At 37.2% G+C, this 25,263-nt stretch overlaps 1 protein-coding gene across 1 annotated transcript in view; it reads left to right on the top strand.

Moving 5' to 3' along the window:
* The window catches only part of CSMD1 (CUB and Sushi multiple domains 1), a 1,314,206-nt gene extending 1,301,898 nt beyond the window's left edge, over positions 1-12,308 (top strand). Inside the window, exons 69-70 of the mRNA XM_075498045.1 lie at positions 5,298-5,430; positions 9,251-12,308. Coding sequence (XP_075354160.1) covers positions 5,298-5,430; positions 9,251-9,410 — 293 coding nt within the window. The 3' untranslated portion in view covers positions 9,411-12,308. The remainder of the gene's footprint in view (positions 1-5,297; positions 5,431-9,250) is intronic.
* The last annotated feature ends 12,955 nt before the right edge of the window (positions 12,309-25,263 follow it).

Below are 25,263 nucleotides of genomic sequence, written 5' to 3'. Positions count from 1 at the left end.
AGTAGAGCATCAATATTTGTTCAAACATCTGTCTTGTTTAGCAGCCTTTGATATCTCAAAACAGTGAGAGTATGGTTTGTTGGTTTTGTTTGGGGGGTATGTGTATATTTGTGGATTTTTTTCTTAAGCCAGGCCAAAAAAGATATTCATGGTTTGCCATCTACCTAATAAAAGTTTGGATCTATATGTTTTAGCAGTGAAATGAATAACTCATGGGGGTAAATGAAGAACAAGCAGAATGACAATTCAACAGTTACAGCATTCTCCAGTGGATGTATTCTACGGTAGTGGGAAACATTGTCCGTATCACCGTTTAGAGTTGCAGTATGAGAGCTGAGTCTGTATATTCCCAAGGCTAGTAAGGAGCCAAAGTGTCCAAGTTACACATGCGTTCCTAGGCTGAGGGCCTCTCGTGTTCAGCTTTGACAACTCAGCAGAGAGCTTGCTACAAATGCAGATACTGTCTCTTTTAGAAGATTTCTTTATGTGATTGCTAAATGGGCACTGATTTTCTATAGGTTCCTTGTTCTCTATTGAAGAACCTACAGCTAAAAGGAAACAGCAAATTTCCAGCCAACACAGGTCATAATATTTGTCCATACCCTCTTATATTCAAGGATAACTTGCTTTGTTTTTTAAAACTATTCTGTTCATGAATATTCTGCTGAGGTAATGATCTCATATATCCTCCAGCTGAAGACTTGGCATATTTCCGTTTCTTCAGGAAGTTAAATTATTTGCTGCCTTTACACTAAGCCAGAAGTATGCATAAACTATGCATGCACTGGTGCATAGATAATGTAATATGAAATTCTTCACCTGCAAGCATACTTCAAAGAACAGCATTTACTGAGAAATACTTGGTTAAGTGTGAAAGACCAGTCTATTTGATGAAGAATTTCCTATCACACAATACTAGAGAAAGACCAAGCTCAGTGGATGTGCCCAGTCTTGGAACTTAATGAGAGGAAAACAGAAAGAACTTTTGTTTCTAAATACTGTTTATCCTCTTTCAGAAGCCATTCTGTTTGCTTGTAGCCTTAGATAATAACCCAAAGGGCAAAGAGATTTCTGTTCTCAGTCTGCCAAAAGAATTAGAACTGTATCTGAGCCTGCTTAAGGGGCCCAAGTTGTGACACCAAATTATTTAACCTGTTTTGCCAAGTAATCAGTCGTTGTCGGGGGCTTTTTGTTTGTTTTGTTATGTTTTAATAACTTGGTCTCTAAAGGCTGCAAGTCTGTGGCTAGGTTCAGTTTCTGTAATTGCTGAGTGCCTGTGCCTCACCAGTGCAGTTCTAGAAGATGTTTATTCTAAAATCTTGGCCTTGTTCATCCCAGTCTGGACTGTCCTTTAAAACTGTATGAAAAGGTGGCTTTGTGAGAAGAGAAACGTACTTCACCAAATGAAGTAAGTTTCCTATATTTATTTCCTCTGGGGAAATAAAATGACCCACTTCTCTTTCCTTTTTTTTCTTCAAAGTACTTTTTTAGCTTGTCTAGATTGAGATAACAGATATTGACAAGAAATATGAAATATTAATAACTAATTTGCATCTGTGGTATATTAGATCAATGGCTGTGAAATACCTGTCCATTTCTTGAAATTGATCAATGCTTAAAAGCGTTGAACATCATGAGACATATGAATTTTAAATGTCACTCTATAAAGGTCTCATCCATCCTCTCCAGATAATTTCACACAACTTTTGTCATTCATGAAGAAACTCTACATCTAAACAGGATACTTGCAGCTTCAGAGTACAAAATGATTGTGCATTAGCTAATGCACAAATAGATAGCTAGGAGTAATGAGCTATGAGACTATATATTAATACAGTCCTCGCACCCAATGAGGTACCCAAAGAGTCTTTGCTATCTAGCAGTTATCAGTCAGGCGAAGAAGGTCCAGCCTCTGTTTTTCCTTGGAAGCTTTCCGTGTCGGTATTTTTTCTCTTAAATCTTTGAGCTGCTAACCATCCTTGTCTCAGAAATTACTCTTCTACCTGTAATTCTACTTTACTTATCTCTATGGCTTTCTCCGTCACACTTTCTCCCACTTCAGCACTTCTGTTAGTAAAACTGAGCCATGCTGTACTGATGCCGGACAGTTGAAACCCTGAGCTAGGAGTTACAGGGGAAATGCATTTGAAAGCTTCAAACAACGATAACAAAATGCTCTTAATGAATATTTTCTTACAAAAAGTATTATTTTCTAGCACGTATAAAGGAGGAAACTCAGTAACCATCTAAAGCATAGAAGTACACAGCTTGCACAATAATGACTTCACTGTGTATTATCAGCATGTGAACTTCACCTGACTGCTGCTGGTTTTAGGAGGCTAAAGAAACCCATGTTGTTCTGTGAAATGTTTAAAAAACATTTATAATCTTACTGAATATCCGTCTATTAAATAACATGTTGCCCAATGACAAAGTATGGCTTTTTTAATGAAAAGTAAACCAAACTATCTTTTGCATTCTTTTTTTTTTTTTTCTTTCTGTCTATTAGCATGCAGATATTTCCACTTTTCTGGTTTTAGCTGTGGTAGCAATCAATACCTAAATTAGAGCAGTACAATAGGGTTTCCCATTTCTCATCATGATAATGCTGTCAGAAGAAATACAAAGTTCACATCAGGATATGTTTAATCACAAACAGCTCTGAAAATTATTGTAATAAGTAGACCAGACTGTGTCGAAGTTATATTGTCTCATACACGAATAAAATTGCAGCAAAGTTTCTCTTCCATAATGAAAAGCACACCCAATGCACAGTCCAAACCTGGTCAACACTTCTCCAATGCCAATTAAAGGTTGTAAACTTCAGTTAAAAATTTGAAGCTTGGTTACCCTAAATGTAGTACTTTAAAAACTGTAGAGATATAGAATATTCAATTACCTCCAGTAGGAGTTTTGAGTACTTTTTGAGTACTAAGTATTAAATGTGAGTCAGTTATCAAACAGAGATAACTTAAAAAGATATTATCTAAATGTAAGTTTGTGCCTAGTTTTAAATGTAGTTACACAAAAAAATTGTATTTAAATTTTTAGAAAATTGCATACCAAAATTTCATATAAAGAATTGCTTATTATGAATTTCAAACTACTGTTTTCTTTTAGCTGAATTCTAATTAGATATTTTATAATTTTTCTGCTACTTATACATTAAAATGTATCTACCATATATGCCATGATAATAGCTTTGAGATGTAAATTAAGAGTTTGTTGATCATACATATTTCTGTTTGTTTCAGTACTTGGTTAGAATTTTAAAAAAGAGTTAGAATATTAATTCCAGGTTTTTGCTGATATAAGCTGACTACAATTAATTTAATAATTACCATATTGTTTATAATTACTCCAAATAATTGGAAAAACAGCAGGGGATTGTGATAGTAAACGATGAAGACAATGATAACTGCATGCAGTTTTTTAAACTTCTATCACTTCTAACCAATAAAAAATTCATAAGACCATTTCAATTAACATTTCTTAAACTTTTCTTAACTGTGGTAACTACTTGATTTTATCTGTCTTTAATTTAGATTGGTTGGAGAATGTCCAGTACCTGTGCAATACAATACAAATACATACACTTATGCCAACAGGCCTTCCATACCTTGAGTATTGGGACAAATATTGGATTACTAAAGTCCAGTCCAAAGGTTTTTATAATACACTGCTTCTACTCTAAAACAGTTCAGTGTTAATTAAGATACTCCACAGTAGTGTGATAAAGCTCATGATCCCAACTACCACAGTAGTAGGTTTCTTAATTTGAAAAGGTTTGCCTTCACCATTTCTGCAGAGAAATACACAGAAGTCTGAAATGTGACAGAAGATTAAGGCAGTGAAAAACGAAGTAGAGTATTTTGTCATGTTTAGTGATCAAATCTGGCAATTCTGAATTTCCTAGGGGGGCTGTCTTCATTTTAGAGGGAACTTAAGTACGTCCTAGAATTTAATACATTTTGTAAAATGAATTGCACAAAATGTATTATAATATTAGCAACTGAAACATCTAAGTTTTAAAAATCTCTAACAGAACAAAACCTTACCTCATTCCTCTTCCGCATTGAGCTTGAAATGCAAGAAATCATAGGATAATTGTTTGCTTCTTTCTCAGGTTTGCAACTTATTTAGATATTGTAGTAGACTACTGAAAGCAGCACAATGGCTGTGTCTCTGCTATATAACTGGTCTGTGTCAGAGTCCTAAAAAGACTGACTGATGCTGTTGCCATCAATGAGGGAGTCATGGTGTTTGAGACAGTGTGTACCGATGGGTTGAAGCATTTCTGAGTGGTAAACACCAGTGTCTCCTATTCTTCTCTACTAGCATCAGCAAAAATATCCCAGAATAGCAAGCCCAGATATCTATCCCAGCCCCATCCTCGCTGTACTTTCCCTCTGTCCTGGTCTATCCTCCTTGCATATGATCTATATATGGCTCTCTGAAGAGCTGTGATTTCAAACAGGCAACATGGAGTTGGCTCTCAAAACATATTTTTTTTTTGTATAAAAATTTTCTGTATTTTTCACTATAAAATTTTTTTCATCCTTCACAATTTGAGTTGCAAAGTTGGCCACCTATTTAACCAATTTAACAATGTGTCTCTTTATACTGATGGAAAAATGATTTCCTCAAAATGCCTTACAGTCCTGGTTATCTGCTTGGCCACAACATGAACCCAGCGAGGCCATGCCACAGGTGACCACCTTTGCATTCTCTGCACCTCAGTTTTATCTTAGTGCAAACGCAGCTGCCACAGGCTCTAAAACATGCTTATGTCTCACCCCTAAAAGGGGGTGGTAAAGCAGCGAGGACATGCACACAAGTGCACAGACTTAGGAGTGCTATTGAGCCGAGCAGAACCATTGTGGTTTATTGCAGTTACCTCAGTTCTCCCTTCCTTTTTCATGTCTGATGTGGTCTCGCATTGCTTGTTCTTTCTCAGCTGAATATTAAGGATGCAAGCATAGAATATTTTTTGTAATATTAACAATTTTTTTTCTAGAAAGTAAATGGCTTAACTTTATTAAATTAGTGACTCATGAGAGTGTAGTTCATAATTATTTTACTTGCTGAATACTGTTTTCAAATAATTTTGGTAGCTATTGATACATTATTAAGTGGTATTAACAAGATTCATACTATGATACTGCATGCTATTTATTTCATGTTTTTAAATAGACTTATTTTATCAAGACAACATTTTCTTTCATTCTTGAATAAAAAGAGAACTGTGAGATAGCAAACCTGGAAATTTTATTTCTGCCCTTTTTGTTTCATTTCAGGTCCTTTAAGTGCAGACACAGACCTTTCAAATCACTATTACAGTACAAACAGCAGTTCTGTTGCAGCTGCCATCCTGGTACCATTCTTTGCTCTAATATTATCAGGGTTTGCATTTTACCTCTACAAACACAGGTATTGTAAATGTTATTTATTCAGTAACTTAATAAGCTTTTTGTTTTAATTTTGATAGCTAAGTGTATCTAGAGAACACAATGCTAAAGCTTTCAAGAATGTCTTTACTCTAGAAAGACAAATATTTCTAAGTATTCCCACAAACGGGTTCAGGGCAGGGCAGTTCTTAATGGTGAACCATTTGAAAAATGAGTGACTGTGTTAAGGAGCAAAGACCTATAAACCTTCTTGGTTCGTTAGGCTGAATCAGATTGAAATCTCAGGTCACATGTTTTATTCTTTCATTTTAATGCTTTATTAAATTGAATGTATGCTGCTTCTTTCAAAATGCTTATGAGTAGTAATTATACAAGCTGAAAAATCCATAAATCCCACAAGGGAACAACCTATAATGAGACTACTTATGGTACATGCTGAATAAGCTAGTGGATACTACTAGGATTGGCATCACTTCAGCTCATATGAAACTTTTTTATGTCATTAGATAATAGAATAAATCCAACCATCTTGTCTGAAATTTGGTTTAAAAGATGTTATCTATGTATCTTTTGAACATTTGTTCATTCTGAGCGCTATTTGGCTAGAGCTTTCTGGAACGATTCTTATTTTTTCGTTTTGAGCTACAAAACTCTCTGACCTCTCTGTGTTATTTGCAGTTTGCAAAATGGTGTTTAACAGAAATGCTGATTTTTAATAACATGCTCTTAAAACTTTTGTTCTATAACCATGATACCAAGAGTATTTTGTGATTGTAAGAAATCACATAGACAAACTGAAGTCCACCATTGACCTATAATGGACTGGACTCTCTACCTACTTCAGCATTAGTTGATTTGGGAAAAAGAAATTACAGTGGGGCTTGAACTTGCGAACCCCAGTTAAAATGATACATGTCCTGAAATGTAATATAGCCTTTTGTTGAAAAAACTGCTCAGGAAGAGCTGTGAACTCTGTCTCAGAACATGTTATTGTAAGATACCTTTCTGATGCTTACAGATCTGCATTCTCAGATACCTCGTGTTCTGCAATGGGGGAACCTAAACAGCAGCATGAAAGCACAGGCATTCAGATTGGGTGAAGAGATGGAACATAAAGGGAACGTTGCTGTCACTTTGCTCTTAGAAAGAGGAGGCAAACTCTAAGAAAAATTTAATAAAACTGTATTGTGACATAGGGGTACATTTTGTGGTTTATTCTATGAAGTTTGTTATGTCCTACATGAGCAGTGGAGATTCTGTTTTCTGTTTAGTAGAAATATATATATATTTAAGGGAGATAAAACTTAGTCTTCAGACAAGCAGTTGTAATCCCAATGTTTATGGTACTGCTGGTGCAGCATTGCAATTCTGCCTACCTTAATCTAATTTAAATGCATTAGATACTTGGAAAAGGAGATGTTACTCATAACTTAATTTTTCAAAGAATACTCTTCCTTTTTTATATTTTCAAACATTTTCTTCCTAAATCACAGTTTTCAGAGGGGTTATCAGTGTCACATTGTCATCAGAAAATTAACAAATTGATTCCTGATGTGAAGTAACTCCAGGTCACCTTTATTCTCTTCAAAACAAAGGATGTTCCAAAGGAAAGAGAACAGTCTGTGACTTTTGAAGGGACTTTCTTGAAATTACGTCAACGACCAGAATAACATGAAACTTTCTCAGTGGTGCGATAGTAGTTATGCCCCTAGAGGCTCTCTATATCAGAGAATTTGAAGGTCTTCTTAGGGGACGATTTTATGGATGTTTCTGCTGTGCCTATGTCAGATTAATATCATCTAATTAGAACCAGGATTGTTAAACTTTTTTTTACACAGTTTCTGTACCTTTTATCTGACAGACAGGAATTGCTTCAGGAATGAAGACAGCATCTCAGACTTTCTGAACTAAATTAAAATATATTTAATTACTTACACTTAGGAAAGCTTAAGATTTCTAAGCATGTTTTGTTACTTCTAAAATGAAAATATGCAGAAAAAGACATATGTATGATTAACAGAATTATTTGTAGGTTGTCAGTTTCCATTACTGGCATCTTTCCAGTGGTAGTTTTCCCTACCTGCTATCCAAAACAGAATCATTTTCTAAAAAAGAGTTTGATTTTCAAGAATCCTTTTCTGAAGTTTTATCATGAGATTTTTTTCTAGATTGTTTTACATTTATTAAGCACTAAGCATCTACATTTTGCACTCCTTCATTGACTTTCTTGCCCTATTTCAATTACATGCATAAAATTATATACTGAACCTCCTTTATATATTGGTTTAGATACTTTCAGATGCTAAGAGATTTAAGGTTAAAGTACTGAAATATAATACAATAGGATATCATTCTACTGGATATATGAGGAAGTCTGCACAATTCTGTTGTATTTTTCATTTAATTATTGGCTTAATGTGTTCTAACAGAGCTTTACATAAACATGTCAACATCCTTGAAGTTTTGATAGTTTCATGGTGGCAAAACACTATCCAAAATAGAAGTGTAGTTATTGAAAGATAGCTCTTTCTATCCTTTGATATTCAAATGTCAAAATTTATGTGAATAATAGTTAGGATTTCATCAATCTGATTTATATATGTTTGGACATATAAAATCTCCGTCAAGGTATTTCGTAGTGTTTATTGCTGGAAGTATTTATGGAGGTAAGCAGGCATGCTATGGCACATTTATCTGGAATAACTGAAATTACTGACCCCTATCTGAAGGTTACTACAAATAGCAGTGCAACATATTCTGGACATTTGCTATGTCAGTGCAAACGTGGCCTGATTGAAGCTATGCTGGCTGACTTTGCACTGACTTAGATTTAGTAGTACCCAGGAGACCTGTTACAGCACTTTGATGGTGCAACGCTAACTTCCTGCTCTGGAATGGTAATAAACAGCTCATAGCAGCAAATTACTAAACTGTTCCCTCTACCTCTACTCAAAAACGTCTAAGTCAATAAAATCTAAAACCCAAGATGCTATCGAAAGGATGAATTAGGAGCCACTCCCTCTTATCTATGTACACCTAGTCACCTACTCTATTCAAGTCTTTTAAATTGACAATTTGTATTGATCTTCATCAGAACATTTGAACAGATGGTCCAGTTGCCTTCCTAGGTATACTGTAAAAATTAGTGTGGGTAAAAGCCCAAATCTCCAGGAAAGTCAATTAGAATATGCTTGATGGTGATCAAATTAAATTCATCAATTAAAGATGCTACTGTATTTTTGACATTAATATCAATACTTTAGAAAGACAAGGATATATATTTGGAAATTGGCAAAGTATTAATTTAGTAAAGCTGGAATAAATGTTTCCACTCTGTGTAAGGATTCTTTTATGGTCAGACAAGCAATCTAAAACTGAAAATGTCATCAGAAAATATCATAATTGTTACTACTGACAGAAAATATTATAAATGTTATCAGTTCCAGCTTTACTTTTGTTTGTACTTTTGTTGTATGTTGCTTTACTTTTGGCTGCCAATTTTGGCACTAACAACAAGCTATGAAGTTGTCATTCTTTTGACATTTTTATAATGGAAAATGCATACCTATATTTTGCCTACATTGTCTCTGTGCTTTATAGCATCAGTTTGCCCATTAGGAATTTGTTTCCTTCTTTTCATGCTATGAAAATAACTTCCAGACAGATTTCTCTTACTTTTTAAGTCCCTGCAACATCCTTTATGGGTCTCCTTTTATCACTTTTAGACAGAGTCGTGCAACTTGTGTAGACAGGATGGAAACATTATAGATAAAACTTGCAGTAATTGTAGAATGTTTATTTTTAACGGTTACTAATGATAATTTCCTGTCTTTTTTTCCCAGAACAAGACCAAAAGTACAGTACAATGGGTATGCTGGACATGAAAACAGTAATGGACAGGCTTCATTTGAAAATCCCATGTATGACACAAACTTAAAACCCACAGAGGCAAAGGCTGTGAGGTTTGATACGACTCTGAACACAGTTTGTACAGTGGTATAGCCTTCAGTGCCCAATATGACTGATTCATAGCCATACCTCTGATGGACAAGCAGTAATTCCTTTGGTGCCATATACCAGTTTCCCTTCTTCTCTTGGCTTTGCTGCTGTAATCTTTAACATCTTCTGTCAGCCTACATGCAGCTAAATTTTCTGGTAAAAACGTGTCAGTCTTCTGGGGATCAGACAAAGAATATTTTTTCATCTTAAAGTTGGATCAAAATGCCCGGCTGCATCTGCTTCAAATCAAGGCACACTTTAAGGAAGACTGCCAAGTCATGCCAATTTGTCATATTTAATGCCTCAGACTTTCATATTTGTATGTGGCTGGATGCCTTTCAATGCATTCTTCTGGGCACTTGGATAAATCCTTTGAGTACTGTGACAAATGATAGCACCACAGATTATCCCCGGGAATATTCTGAAGAAATAAAGCTCTCTTGAAGGAGAAGACAACCTTCTGTGAGGTTGCATACACCTGCAAATGCTTTACCATTGAAATTGTGCTAAAATTAAAGAAACTTACAGTGTATCTCATACATAGGGTAGTTTGCCAATTTCCCAATCAGCCGTTATATTGCAAAATGTTAATGCACAATTTTTTTGCACTAGAGTGTTATGGATGACTGAGTAAGATACTGGTAAAAATATACAGGGTTTCTACACAGTGTCCATTGTATATAGACATTCACTCATTCTTTGCCAAGCAAAACATTCCACAATAAATTTACCTGGAATATTAAATTATGAGCCCCATACTTAGCACCAGTTAAAATCTTGTGCGATAGAGGACAGTATTTCTTTTGTCAATTTTTGAGTCAATTTCTTTGTAAACTTGATTACAAGTCACTGGAGACTTTCAGCCAGAACAAGAGCCCATTTCTAAGAAATTTTCATTGCCAGTATTGTTTTCTTCTGAAATCAGTCATCAATCAATCACCATTGTCAGTATCATACTATTTAACAGCAGGGGGGTTAGCAGCTATTGCTGCTTGCCATGTACAAATGTGAATAGTAATTTATTTTAGATAGCTCATAAAGCCTGTGAGCCTGTGCTCATAATACAGTCTTCCCTTTTGCATTTTTTTCCATTTTTTCCTGTAATATGACATCATTTTCTGATGTTACATGGAACTAAAACACATTACAGTAGCATATGTAAACCCAGTGCAAATTGTCTATAACAAGCTGTCATTCAGTTTCTACTTTGAACAAAGAGAAATATTCAACTACCTTTGCTTTCTGTTTCTTTTCAGACTTTTTAAACACACTGCTTACTGCTTTTGTACTTACACAGTTTGACAGAGAAAGTTTGACATTTGTAAATATGAACGGTTAAGTAAATCATTAACATTTGCTTAGAATTAGAGGTGTTATTGAATGAAAACAAACAAACAAACAAAGATGCCATTGGGCAGATTAATTAAATTGAGTTTTAAAATTAGGATATTACAGGAAATAATGAAGCAAAATCTGATTTTAGTCATATACATTGAGCTCAGAAACCAGGAAAGTTGCTTTGCTTTTCTTTAAAATTCAGGGTTGTTTGTTGTTGTTCTTGTTTTGTTTTAGTTTTCTGAATTTCAAACTGTCCTAATGTCCAGTTGCTATCAAAAACTGTAGAAAAATGTTTCTGAACTCCATATGTGTGTAGGTCTGGCTGTTATACACAAAACGAAAAGGTAATATAAGCCCAATAACAGGTTTTTCAGCTAATGTTGCAGAACGCAAAGAAAATTTCAAAGGTAACCCTTGGTTAGCTTAACAACTCTACATCTGTTAGATGAAAAATACCAGCAATATAATACAGTATTGTAGGGCCTCCAGCTGTTATATTCTTCATATGAGCAAGAAAATCTGAAGAAAATTTAATAAATAATCCTTTCCAGTCAGTTCCTTGTTCATTTTGTTAGTAGTTTTTGGCTTTCTTTTTTGTTTGTTTCTGAGGTTTTTTTGCAGTACGTTTCATTTATCTGTCACATCTCAGAGCCCTTCACATTTCCTGTGAAAGAACAAAGTCATCAGATCAAAGTTGTTGTCCTGATCCTCCCCCATGTAGAGGAAGTCGCTCTGCAAATGAAGAGCTTCCGTAGGAACAGTGGGCCAGGGAGGGAAGCTGTTGTGTGATTAAAGTTTTTGACAGGTGTTCAAAATCGACATTACTACTTTGGAAGTCTTTCTGTAGAGGCAATGGCAGAAAAAAAATGTTGTATTGAAAACAAGTGCAAAATTCTAGCTAAGCAGCTATTATTGATGTTTTCTACTCCTGCCCTTACAGAGTATTTATTCTTCAGTGACCTCTCTCACTATGACCACCGAAGAATGTGTTAGAGAAAAGGTCCCAGAAAAGAGAATAGTTCTATTATTTGATCGTTTGTGTTAGAGAGCCCAGATCCTGTGAATCCTTTATCCAGTGGTTCATTTTGGGGAGGTTATGTAAGGAGTGTTTATCCCAAGTGAGTGTTTTTTGATCAGGGACACTCAAAATTGGGGCACACTGACAAATTATCCTAAGATGTTTGTTTGGAGTATTGATTAAACAGGAGCTTCAGACTGGAACCCAAGTAAAGGAAAGCTCTTGTAGTTTTACCAGTTTTATCCACATCCTTCAAATGCCTCTCCTTCTCCACTATGTTTGAGTCTTCTGTTCAGGTTCGATCTCTTTCTCCTGAAGTTATTTTACAGAGGGCTGTATATGCATGCACTTACATATGGTGCTTCATCAGAATAAGACTCTTAAAATGTTGTGCAGTGGCCGGGTAATGGCAGCCAGGAAATCTGCTTTCTGACATATATGCAGAAGACTTTTCCCCCAGTGTTGACCAGATCATTATGACGGGCTAATAATACATGCTATATATTTTTTTTAAAAAACAGGTTATGTGCTTCAAAGCTGTTAAAAACTGCTGCTTGTATCACACATCTTGCCTTTCTCCAGGCTAGCTGCAATAATTTTTTTTCTTGTGTAAAATATTTTGTAAACAAAGAAAAGCTGTTATTAAAAAAAAAAGGGTGGGAGGGTGAGGGTGGGGGGGTTGGGGAAGAACGCTGGCATTATGATCAAGTCAATCTAATTTTCATTCCCAGTATTTCATTCTGCCATTTCACTACATGCTGCTGTGACATGAAGTAGGTGCAAAAGAACTTTTTGTACAGAGATATATTTTTTATGAAGAATTTGTAAAATTATTAAATATGCTGTACTTTTTTGATTAATGTAGGTAAATTGTTAAAAATAAATGTTTTTACAATACAAAAAATTGTAATTTTCCCAACAATGTAAAATTTACCATCTTTAGCTGATTTTCAGTTCTGGTCCTATTACACATGTATTAATATTAAAGTGGCCTGTTAAAAATAAACAGTATTCTCTTTGGCAAAAAAATAAATACTATAAAAGATTGTAATATAGCCTGTGCAATGCCACCTACCTTGAAAGCAAAATCAGAGTTCTAATTAAATATTTAATTTTAGATTTTCAGCTTTTGTGTGACCTATTCTTATCAACTTTTTTCCTTCTATTTACATTTATGCTTTTAAATCTCAGATATTGATTTTTCATTACATTAGATTGTTCACTAGAATCTTAAACTTGTCCTTTTAAGTTCCCAAGCATTATGTAACTTGGCAAAAATTTTCAGATCCTGTTTAGTGAGATGGGATCTACCTCCTGTTATCTTACACTTATCATTCAGATTTTAAAATGGGACTTAGAGTCCCAGATCATTTGCTTGTTTTATAAAAAATAACCTGTTTATTCTTCCACAAGCCTGCATCCTACCTGTGGAGGTGATGGATCACGTGGAGCCAGAAGTATTTCCAATTCTAACATCTAAGAGCTGGTTCTGCAGTCACTTAGATGTACACACTTCTACTGAAATTAAAATGCTTACATACATAAAGATAGCCACACATATTAGTGATTTCAGGATCAAGACCTGAAATTCTAAACATTTAAAAAAAAAAAAATTTACTCTGTATTCATGTAAAAGATTTATGTATTTGATTTACCTGTTGACAGCTTAAGAAAGAATGAGTCAGTCTTCAAGAATATTCTGTCTATTATTCCTTTCGGAATCAGTGGTAGTATATGATTGTGGTTCACTTTTAGAAAAAATTAAGATATGTGCATGTCCTTGCTTGCTTTCATCTTTACAATCTGTCCTTCTGGTAATAGGATATCTTATAGACAGTTGTTAAAAGTACTCATCTCTCAGAATGACCTGACTTTCCTTCTGACACTAAGCTATAAGCTATAATCACTAACACTATGAATGCAGATATCGAGGCATTATCTGACAGGGAGTCATGATTTTTACCTCTTATCACAAACAACAGTCTAACATACACTAAACAAGTGAACTATCGTTCTTTTCACTATTGCCAAACTGCAATGCCAGCTTTTGAAAATTATTTCCTCCTATGATCTTTTGAAAAATGTAACATGGTATATTTAATTTTGGATTCTAGACAAAACATTTATAGAAAATAAATCTTTTCTGTGTGATGAGGATACAGTTATGTAAGAGCCACTCTCAGTTGAATATGTAAAGAACAAAAATATTTGTTTCTTCAGCTGGCATCTGCCAGCTCTGTAGCAGCAGTGAGGTCATAAAGAGTATCCAACGGATAGTATACCTATTGGTATGATTTACTCAAAATGGAAAATGCTTCTTTTTAAAGCTGCTTTTAATTTCAAACTCCAATAAACTACATTAAATACAGTGCTACCTGCTTTAGCATGATTACTAACTTAAAACCACAGGAGCTTAAATGCATATGGCTCAATGCTTGAGAGAACAGAAGTCAGAAGGTGGAAGAGGTCTGCAGAATACTGCCTTTAAACAAGTAGAATAAATTACTTTTAAGCATGTTTCTGTAATGCACAAAAAGAAAAAAGAAAGTAATGCTTTAGGGATCCATCCCAGAGGTCTTTTTTTTTTTAGAGTCAATAGTAAAGCAGTATTACAGTTTCAAAACCTTGTCAATGACAGTCTTCTAACACAAAATGCTTTCCACCAAAGAGCACAGGATTGTAGTCTGGACCTCACTGTGGCAGAGAAAAAAAAAAATCAAACAATGGCTGACATATGCCTAGTGATTAGTTATCAGGACTTGATTATATATGATATAAGGAAGTATAAGATCCTCCTAAACAGTTATATTTGTTTATATAAAATTATATTTATTTTAAATTACAGACATATGTAGTAAATGTATAGAAATGTGAATATGCTTGGAGCCTAATCCACACGGGAACTTAGGCTCAGTTTTGCAGTGTTTAACTTTCAGGTGTGTCTGTTGCTTGGTAGAAGCTTCAGCATCAGGTTGTGTGCCTACAGTCCATGAAGAAATGATGAGAGAGGTAAGAATTTGCATGTAAGATGCACAGAGGCCAGCAAGCTGAGTGGAGCCAGCTATACTAATCAGTAAGAAATACTAAGGCAAGAGGAATGCTTAAGTGTCTCACTTTTGGCCTGAAGAACATAAATCTTTCCACTAGGATTCATAACAGAAATAACTCAAAGTTGGGCAGATTAGTCATATCAGTTCTTTTTTTTGCCAGGAAGCCCCAAACCACAGTGGATAGTTAGTGCTCCTTTTCCCTCTTACACCCAATAGTGTACTAGAGTGGTCAAATTAGACGGGGAAGATCAGAGTTCAGATAACTTCTTTAGCCTAAGGAGAAACACCAGTTTGTTAATCATAAAGAAGATTGCTACAAGCACTCAGCTGTTGGAAGCAGGTGCTGGGAAATTATCATTACCTCTTTCTCCTTGCAGTGCAGTATTTGACCTACTAAAAATTTCCAATTCCTCTTGGGTCATGCCTTGCAGACAAAATATGTAGGGAGCATTCCTAGTTTGAGAATCCTTTTAACCATGGTGCAGGTAACATGCCACAAAGAAGAAACTTAGGTGCCTGGTAGTCTTGACAAGAATGTCCAGGTTTCAGCTAGGATAGAGTTAATTTTCTTCCTAGTAGCTGGTATAGTGCTGTGTTTTGGATTTGGTATGAGAATAATGTCAATAGCACACTGATGTTTTAGTTGTTGCTAAGTAATGCATACACTGGTCAAGAACTTTTCAGCTTCCCATGCTCTGCCAGGTGCACAAGAAGCTGGGAGGGGGCACAGCCAGGACAGCTGACCCAAAGTGGCCAAAGGGCTATTCCGTACCATATGGCGTCATACTCAGTATGGCGTCATGCTCAACTGGGGAGAGTTGACCAGGGGGCAGCGATTGTTGCTTGGGGACTGGCTGGGCATTGGTTGGTGGGTAGTGAGCAGTTGCATCACTTGTTGTATCTCTCTCTTGTTGTTCTCCTTTTCACTACAATTTATCATTATTATTATTTTATTTCAATTATTAAACTGTTCTTATCTCAGCCCACGAGTTTTCTTACTTTTGTTCTTCAGATTCTCTCCTCCCATCCCACTGGGGGGGAGGGTGAGCAAGCGATTGTGTGGTGCTTAGTTGCTGACTGAAGCTAAACCATAACAGGAAGAAACACTCATACTTTAACTGTGTTGAAGATCAAACAGCACCTGGAGGAGGGTTTTGAGGATATAAATTTTGAACTCAGGAAACAAATGGCAGATAGAAACCAAAGACCTCTTTCTATCTTGGTGTACCAAAAGTTTGAGTTTACCCATGCTGTGAAAGAACACAAGTAAAATTTGCTCAAAAGAAAAGATTAGACAGAAATGCAAACAAACCAACAAAAAATGCATGAATCAAATCTCTTTAAGAATAATTTAATATTTTCTAAAGTGTAAAAACTCTTAAGGACCACTTACATCAACAGTTAAGACACCGGACTCCCTTAGCAATGAAATGATATTGTAAATAACATTAGAAGTACATTCTAATTCAAGATAGGAAAAATATAAGTACCAGCTGAAAAGACGGACATAGGTAACAATAAAAATAAGATTATGGACAGAAATTTGTTAAAGGAAAACTAAAGATATCAGAAAAAAAATCCATAACTGCTGGTTCTTGGGGTGATAAGGGAATTTTTTTAAAGGTGAGGAATGAAAGAAATTTGAGTAAGGAAATACTTATTAAGTGCAGTGAATGGAGATAGAGTTAATAAACAATAATAACATAAGTATTTGATACTTATTAGATTTTTTCACTTTGGATTTTGTAATTGGAAAGAGGTAATGTTAGATATTTACTTCACTTGGAGATTACATAGTACTAGCCAGACTATTTGTAAATAGGAAGGATTTAAGCAACAACTGATAGACATAAACATTTTAAAAAATCAGAAACAACACAGAACTTGTACCTGGTAGTTCTGAAGAAATTATCCGAGTAGCCCTTGACCATGAAACACTTTTGAGTCTGTCTTGGAAAATAAAGGAAATGCCAAAAGCCTGGAGAAGTGCTATGATGGTGCTAAAATTAAAAAAAAAAAAGACCAAACAAATGACCATTTATCATAATATTACAATTTGAGGGGAAAAAGGGACATCTGATTGAGATCCTTTTGATAGAAAATAAAATGACAGAACAGAGTTAAAATCTTGCCAACAGATTTTAGAGAGAACGGTTCTTGTCACCTAAATCTCATTTAATTCTTGAAAGCCTGATTGATAACATAACTACTTATGTATTAAATTTAAAAAGAGACAACTGACTTAGTAGCACACAATAATTAACAAATAGAAATAGAGAACATCAGTAATTACACAAGAAGTTGACTAAGAAATAGCTCTCAAGCAGAGAAAAGGGAATTATCACTGAAAAAGGCAATGCTAGAAAAAGTCCATGGGTCTGCTGCTAGACCTGATGCTGCTCAACAGTGACGTGTAAATAAGGATAACACTTGTTGAAAAAAAATGTAGATAATACAAGTGATTGCAGGATGATAAGTGATAATGAAAGAAGTCATGTGGAACAATTTGGTTTTTTTAGTAAATTAAGTCTATTTAAACAAAGTGTTTTTAACGTAACCTCAAGAATAGTTGAAAATAAAAAATAAGGACATTGAGGCCATCCTTATAAATGGATATTAGATCCTAAAAAATAGTATCTCTGAAAATTATTTACAAGCATGTTAACTGTGATGCTGTGGCAAAATATGAGGTATTGAATCACTGGATATAAAACAGGAGTACTGAACAGGAATAGAGAAGTGATTTTTAGTCTCACTGCATATGAAGCTGTATTAGATTCTGCATATATTTCTGCAGTTCACTTTGGAAATAGGATGTCGGAAAAAATTTCAGAAGGTGTACAACAACGTACAAATGTGATTTAAGGTCTAGAAGAAATACCTTCAGCAAGAAATTTAAATCTGTTTGATCAAAAATAAGATAGGCAGTGGAACCTGATTACAGTGTGATACACTACATTCATGGGATTACTAAACTGCCCTTTCATTTAACAAAAAAAGGCATGACAGAAACCTTAGTAGACTTGAAATTGTAGCCAGACAAATTAAAAGGGAAAATTAGGCGGACACATTTATGAGTGGAGAAAATAAACCTGTGAATCAATTTACCGGAAGCAATTATGTGTTTGCTATCGCTGCATTCCAACAACTTAACCCTGGATGTTTTCATGTAAGATAGACATTAGTTCTACATTACAGATCTAGCGGTTCTTTCATGTTTCAGCTCTCTGAATAAAAATTTTGAAATTTATAAAAAGCAAAAGAAAAATTAACTCAACCTGGGGTCTATAAAACATAAGGTACCTAATCTGGCTTTTAGAAGTCTCATTCCAAGAATGTAAATAGTGCATCTGCCACCTGACTCTATTGAGTTATGTCAATATCAGCAAATTAAACACCATGGCATTGAAGGCAGTTATCACAGATCAGCCCACATCTACACTGTTAATGTCTTTTAGATTCTGAAAAAACATGACCACGTTAACACTAATAAGTAGAAAGCATCACTGGTTTATACCTGTGAAATATTTGGGTGAGTACTAGTTGACCTAGGCCAAAGCATCATCGAGACCATTCTTACTGTTTTTCAGCAAAAACGAACAAACTCCAGTGCTCAGAAACATTCTCTGTCACTGCTATATTTTCTAGTATAAATACAGTCTGACAGACTTGAGAGGTTCTAAATGCTGAATTGTTCATCAAGAATGCTCATCAAAAGGAGCTCTAGTATTATCCTGTTATAAAGGCTAATAACCATCTTATTTGGGAACTGTGATTAAAATAGAATAGATGCTGCACATTTGATGAGGGACTCTTTCCTTTCAGTGTGTAATAAGCATGGGCAGAATGTGTCCAACAGACTGAAGTTTTTGAAATATTTAGCAGAAGATCATGCACTCATTTTAGAAAGCTAACCAAGCTTAAGTGTAAGCTAGGTGAGAAGCTTCTCATTCTAATATAGCTCTAGATAAGTCCAAAACTCAAACATGGCCATCTGAGGCACTCTAAGGGAGTGTTGAAGGGAGATGTAGTAAGTCTGTGTCTCCATATATGTGGTATCTGAGTACAGGGTGCTGGGGCAGTGGGGAGACAATCTTGGACTTAGCACAATTCTACTGAAGTCCTTTAGTAGCACTTTCCCTCTATACATCTTGACTATCCCTATAATATCCACATAACTAAGTTAAACAGTTCAGGAATCTAGCCTGAAGGAAAAGCAGTACAATATAATTTGCATCTTGTATCCATACAGTTAAATTTCTCACCCTCCCAAAAAAGCTAGACATATCTAATAGTCTGTTGGGAAGGGTCCCTGTCATTGTCCCCTAGGCTCAAGCTAGATGTGGTTTAGCAGGCTGGTGAAGAAGAATGTGTGCTCCATCTGGCATTCTGGAGGAAGCTGGGTGTTGATTTAGGTCATTAGGCAGGGAAAATAGGTTCAGGGAAGGAAGCAAGGGAATGTGAATCAGAAGAGGTTTGCATGGAGGAAGAGTCTTCTATTCTTTATCTCAGGGTTTCCACAGCACACAGCACTTTTACTGGAACACAGTGGTTACAGACTTCAGGGTGTACCACATGTAGATATACTTCTACAGCAGTAATCCATATGTGAGCCTACCAATGTGGGTAATTCAGCCAGCAGACCTGGCTGAATTATTCATAGGCAAAAGCATGGCAGTAGTATGGCAACCTGATGTAGAGCTCCCTCCACCTACTTGAAGGGTATTCACCTCTTTCCCAGGTGCACTTGAGGTAACATAAGGTGCTGGATCCTTGTTCATACAAAGTGGCTTGCAATAACAAAGAAAAGACACTAACAGGGATTAACGTGTTTTGTCTGATATGCTTCTTTCGCAGACACACCTGAAGCGGAGGTCTTGGTCACAAGAAGGGGTTGACCTGAGCAGCTATGCAGAGACAGGCTGGGTTGTCAGCCACTGGTGTGCTGGTTTTGGCTGGGGTGGAGTTAATTTTCTTCATAGCAGCTAGTATGGGGCTATGTTTTGGATTTGTGCTGGAAATAGTGTTGATAATACAGGGATGTTTTAGTTATTGCTGAGCAGTGCTTACACAGAGTCAAGGCCTTTTCTGCTTCTCACACCACCCCACCGGCGAGTAGGCTGGGGATGCACAAAAAGATGGGAGGAGACACAGCCGGGACAGCTGACCCCAACTGACCAAAGGGATATTCCATATGACATCATGCTCAGCAGTAAAACTAGGGGGAAGCTTGCTGGGGGGCAACTGCTTGGACTGGCTGGGCATCAGTCAGTTGGTGGTGAGCAATTGTTTTCATTTGCATCACTTGTCTTTCTTGGGTTTTATTTCTCTCTCTTTGTTATTTTCCTTTTCATTACAATTTATTATTATTGTTGTTGTTGTTATTATTATTATTATTCTATTTCAATTATTAAACTGTTCTTATCTCAACTCATGAGTTTTCTCACTTTTACCCTTCCAATTCTCTTCCCCCCATCCTGCTGAGGGTGGGCGTGAGCAAGCGGCTGTGTGGTGCTTAGTTGCCGGCTGGGGTTAAACCACAACAACTGGTCATGTAACTAAAAAGGCTTATGAAGGGAAAGAAGGATGAGGCCCTGTTTAGAGCCCTCTGGAAGTGCAACAATACTCAGGAGAGTTGGCAAGGGGTCAACTGTGAGTCCTGATGGTCTTTGTTGAAAGAGTCATATGGAAACCAAGGTGGAGGAGTGAACCAAGAAGTGTGAGGGCAACAAGATCCTTCAGGAACCAATAGGTTTGGAAGGGCTGGATGAAGAAACTCTGGGAGCTCCTCAGTCCCTCAGAGAGATAGCTTGGGAACCCTCAAAACTTTCAGGTTTATGCTGCTCATCTTGACATTGGTGAGAAAATGAAATGGACAAATAGGAGTTCACTTCCCCTTCTCCCCACCACCACTATCCTTTTCTGGTGCATGATATTTGGCTTTTGTTTGTTTTCTGAGTATTAGACTTTCTTGTTACCCATACACACACCCTTGATCCCCTTCTTTTTTTTCTTTTTTTCCCCTCCTTTTCCTGTAACTCACCCTCCAGTTTGCTATGACTTTATAAATAAAAAACGTAATTCATAAGGATTTTGCTTGTGACTTTTTGTTTCAGTGAATAGCAAAGTCTGGTGAAGGTGGGAGACGTATCTGAGTGGTTGGGAGGGGGGGTTTAGAGCTTGATGTGGTTAGGCAAGGGTGAAGAATAAGCAAAAGGATGGAGTCAAGTAGGTTGGCAAAGGCTGTGTGTAGGAGGAAAGTAAAGGGAAGATGAACAGTTTCATCTATTTGGGGGGTTTGTTTGTTGTTTTTAACTACTTGTCCTGGTTTTGGCTGGGATAGAGTTAATTTTCCTCCTAATAGCTAATACAGTGCTGCGTTTTGGATTTAGGATGAGAATAATGTTGATAGCACATGGATGTTTTAGTTGTTGCTAAGTAATGCTTACATCAGTCAAGGACTTTTCAGTTTCCCATGCTCTGCCAGGTGCACAAGAAGCTGGGAGGGGACGCAGCCAGCACAGCTGACCCCAACTGACCAAAGGGCTATTCCATACCATATGACGTCATGCTCAGCATATAGAGCTGGGGAAGAAGAAGGAAGGGGGGGACATTTGGAGTGATGGCGTTTGTCTGCCCAAGTAACTGTCATGCGTAATGGAGCCCTGCTTTCTTGGAGATGGCTGAACACCTGCCTGCCCATGGGAAGTAGTGAATGAATTCCTTGCTTTGCTTTGCTTGCGTGCACAGCTTTTGCTTTCCCTATTAAACTGTCTTTATCTCAACCCACAAGTTTTCTCTGTTTTACCCTTCTGATTCTCTCCCCCATCCCACTGAGGGGGAGTGAGCGAGCGGCTGTGTGGGGCTTAGTTGCCAGCTGGAGTTAAACTACAACACTACTGCTGTAATGTAGCAGGTTTGGTGGACTTCAGCTATTGTGCTTGCGAGGGTTGTGACTGAACTAACTGTATAATCTGAGACTGGAGAGGATAAGCAGCGTCTGCCATGCTGGAGACTGCCCTTGGTGGAGGGAGATCCCAAGTGCTCGCTCTGGGAGGGAAAAGGATGCTCCCCTGATCTTTTTGTGTGTGTGTGTGGAATGAAACACTTAAAGACTCTTACATAATGTCTGCGGTCAGTATAGCAGGATATCTTTTCCATGAGTCTTCCCCAGTGTTACACAAAGGCCTGTGAAATGAGAGAAATGTAGTCCTTACAGTGGAAATATTGCCAGGATTCCTGCAGGGGGGGCAACGAATGGAGGGAATTCCAGTCTATGACAGGTTGAATCCCCTTAAACAGCCTTCCCACCTGCCTTACCTCCTCCATCGCAGGCCCTGCACAGTCTGAGTAGTTGCACAGCACCCACAGCCTTGCATAGGATATGGATTGATGAGGTAATGGATGATTTCTGCATCCTCAGTGCTATTCACTGATTGCATATAGGAAATCCTATGTGCTTGCACAGTGACCAGTCACTGTCAGAGTTAGCACAGGTACAGAATGTGATGGCAAATCTCTTCACCTGGTTTCTTGCCTGTGGTACTCTGGAAGTGGATGACCTGCACAATCTCCCTTAGGAGAGCAGTGCAGCGTGTGTTCAAACACAGAAGTCCCATAGTGACTGTTGTTACTGTCAGTACTTACCAGTACTTTGAGCTAAAGCCCAAGGTTTGCAGCACCTGATGCTGTTGACTTGGGGTCTGATGCCTGGCAGAGGTCTTTTTCTCTTCCTGTACTTCCTGTCTGAGTTCCAGAATCTGTGCAGTGCAGCGCGGTAGTGAGTGGTGGCTCCTACTGATCTGCTCACTGCTGATCTGCCTACCTTTAAGGACGAGAACAATCTGTAGTAGTCACAAGAAGGTATCAGAAAGAAGGCATCAAAGGCTGTCTGACATACACACAAGTGGAAAAAAATAGGCTTCATGTGCCTGAGTTGTACCATTGATAGCATAACAATGCAACAGAGTGCTATTTGAAGAACATGGAGAACAAAACTTCTTTTATATTATGATGACATGCAGTGCAATGCATAGGAAAGATGAGTGGATGGCATATCACAGAATCACAGAATGGTTAAGGTTGGAAGGGAGCTCTGGAGGTCATCTGGTCCAATCCCCCTGCTCAAGCAGGGTCACCTAAAACCATCTACCCAGGACCATGTCCAGATGGCTTTTGAATATGTCCAAGGATGGAGACTCCACAACCACTCTGGGCAACCTGTGCCAGTGCTCGGTCACCCGCATAGTGAAAAAGTGTTTCCTGATGTTCACACAGCACCTCCTGTGTTTTAGTTTGTGCCCATTGCCTCCTGTTCTGTCATTAGGCACCACTGAAAAGTGCCTGGTTTAGTCTTCTTTGCACCCTCCCATACACTGATGAGATCCTCTCTGAGCCTTCTCTTTCCCAGGCTAAATAGTCCCAGCTCTCTCAGCCTTTACTCATAGGAGGGATGCTCCAGTCCCTTCATCATCTTTGTGTCCCTTCGCTAGATTCTCTCCAGTATATCCATGTCTTTCTTGTATTGAGGAGCCCATAACTGGACACAGTACTTCAGGTGTGGCCTCCGCAGTGCTGAATAGAGGGGAAGGATCACCTCCCTCAACCTGCTGGCAACACACCCGCTGTGGAGAATCCACAGCCTCTCTGGGCAACCTGTTCCTATGGTGCTTCCCATGTTTTAGTTTGTGCACATTGCCTCTCATCCTGTCTATAGCTTCTTTAGGGGATCTTATGGGAGACAGTCTCGAAAGCCTTACTGAATTCAAGGTAGGCAGTGTCCACTGCTCTCGCTTCATCTGCCAAGCCAGTAATTTCATCACAGAAGCTTATCAGGTTGGTCAAGCATGACTTGTGACTCCATACTGACTACTCCAAATCACCTTCCTGTCCTTCATGTGCATGGGAATGTTTTCTGGGATTAGTTGTTCCATCCATCCAGGTGTTCCATTATTCTGTTTTAATGCTGTCTTAGAAAAAAACATATTAGTAACCTTTCCTTTGGCCTCTCAAGGCCTTAAGCTTTGTCTTTCTTATTTCTACTTTCTTTGAAGTTTAAAGGATAGTGAGAAAATGACAGCCCTTCATTTCCCGAGTAGCTCAGTACTATGTCTTGTCAGTCAGATTTGCTTAAGGGTCACCGTCTCTACTGTATTTTTTTTTTCATAGCAATAACCTGCTCAAGTTAAGTGACTTTCATTTATTAACTTCCACTTAAAGAAAGCATTTATGTGCGTGCACTCATTATCTCTTGCTTTCTCTCCCTCACATGCAAACACACAGACACACACCTGCACATTTACTTTGCATTTTCTTTAGAGAAAAAATCCAAACATTCTTCCTTCTTCTTGTGAACTCACATAGTAGCTGGAAAACATATATGCTGGTGGTAAGGAAGTAAAGCAATAATTTTATAGCTCTAAAAACTATCCATTGCAAAGCAGATAAAGTTTTGCTACTCTCAGCAATATTGTTTGTTTTTAATAAATTGCATTTAATGACAAATTCTTCTATTTGACCTAAAAAAATTATTAATCTCAAGTTATCCTTGGAGGAAGTCCATCATTTACTCTATAGTAAATAGCTCATTGTCCCATTTGCTCCTTCTGGAATCCCTTTTCTGAGTATCTTAATTATAACTGTTTTTAAAGTTTATTCCTAATGCCAGGAATGGGATGAGAAATTGTATGCAAAGAGAATCTGCTTCCCCATAGTCTTGGTTACTTTTCTTTCAGTCATGTTTTTTCTTCAATGAATCATTTTGTTTCAGGAAATTTCTATGATACTGCTGTTGCTCATACTCCAACTCTTGGCAAAAGGCTTATGCAAGACTTAAGAAATGAGCATAATTTGATAAAGATTCAAACCTTTCCTGAGCAGGGTATCCTTGTGCTTTTACTTACTTAATTTCTTTTAAAATTAATTAAGTTCTACTTTCATGTGAAGCCAGTGAAAATATGTCCATATCCATACAGGATGTACGGAGGATAGTATCTCCAGCCCTGCTGATGTATGTATGTTAAATCCACAGAATGACAGACCCATGTAGGTTGGAGGAGACCCCAGAGGCCATCCAATATAACCTCCAGCTTAAAGCAAGGCCAGTTAGAGCATGCTCAGGGCCACGTCCAGTCAGGTTTTGAATATCTGCAAGAATGGACATTTCACAGCCTCTCTGGGAAACTGGTTCCAGTGTCATGCTGGTCCTCACATTGGGTCAGAATTTCCCATATTCCAATTTATGTCTGTGGTCTCTCCTTCTACCATTGTGAGAAGAGCCTGGTTCTGTCTTCTCTACAACCTTCCATTAGCTGATTGTAGATAGCAGAGAGATCTCCCTTTAGACTTCTTTTAAGGCTCTTAAGTTCTCCTGGACTTTCCTTACGTGTGATATGTTGCAGATAGTTACTGAAAGTAAAACCAAAAGGCTTCAACTATGGGAATAAATAAA

This window comes from Mycteria americana, chromosome 3, assembly GCF_035582795.1.
Source record: "Mycteria americana isolate JAX WOST 10 ecotype Jacksonville Zoo and Gardens chromosome 3, USCA_MyAme_1.0, whole genome shotgun sequence".
Taxonomy (NCBI): Eukaryota; Metazoa; Chordata; class Aves; order Ciconiiformes; family Ciconiidae; genus Mycteria; species Mycteria americana.
The sequence above is the reverse complement of the archived record's forward strand: the minus strand, read 5'-3'. Positions and strand labels throughout refer to the sequence as shown.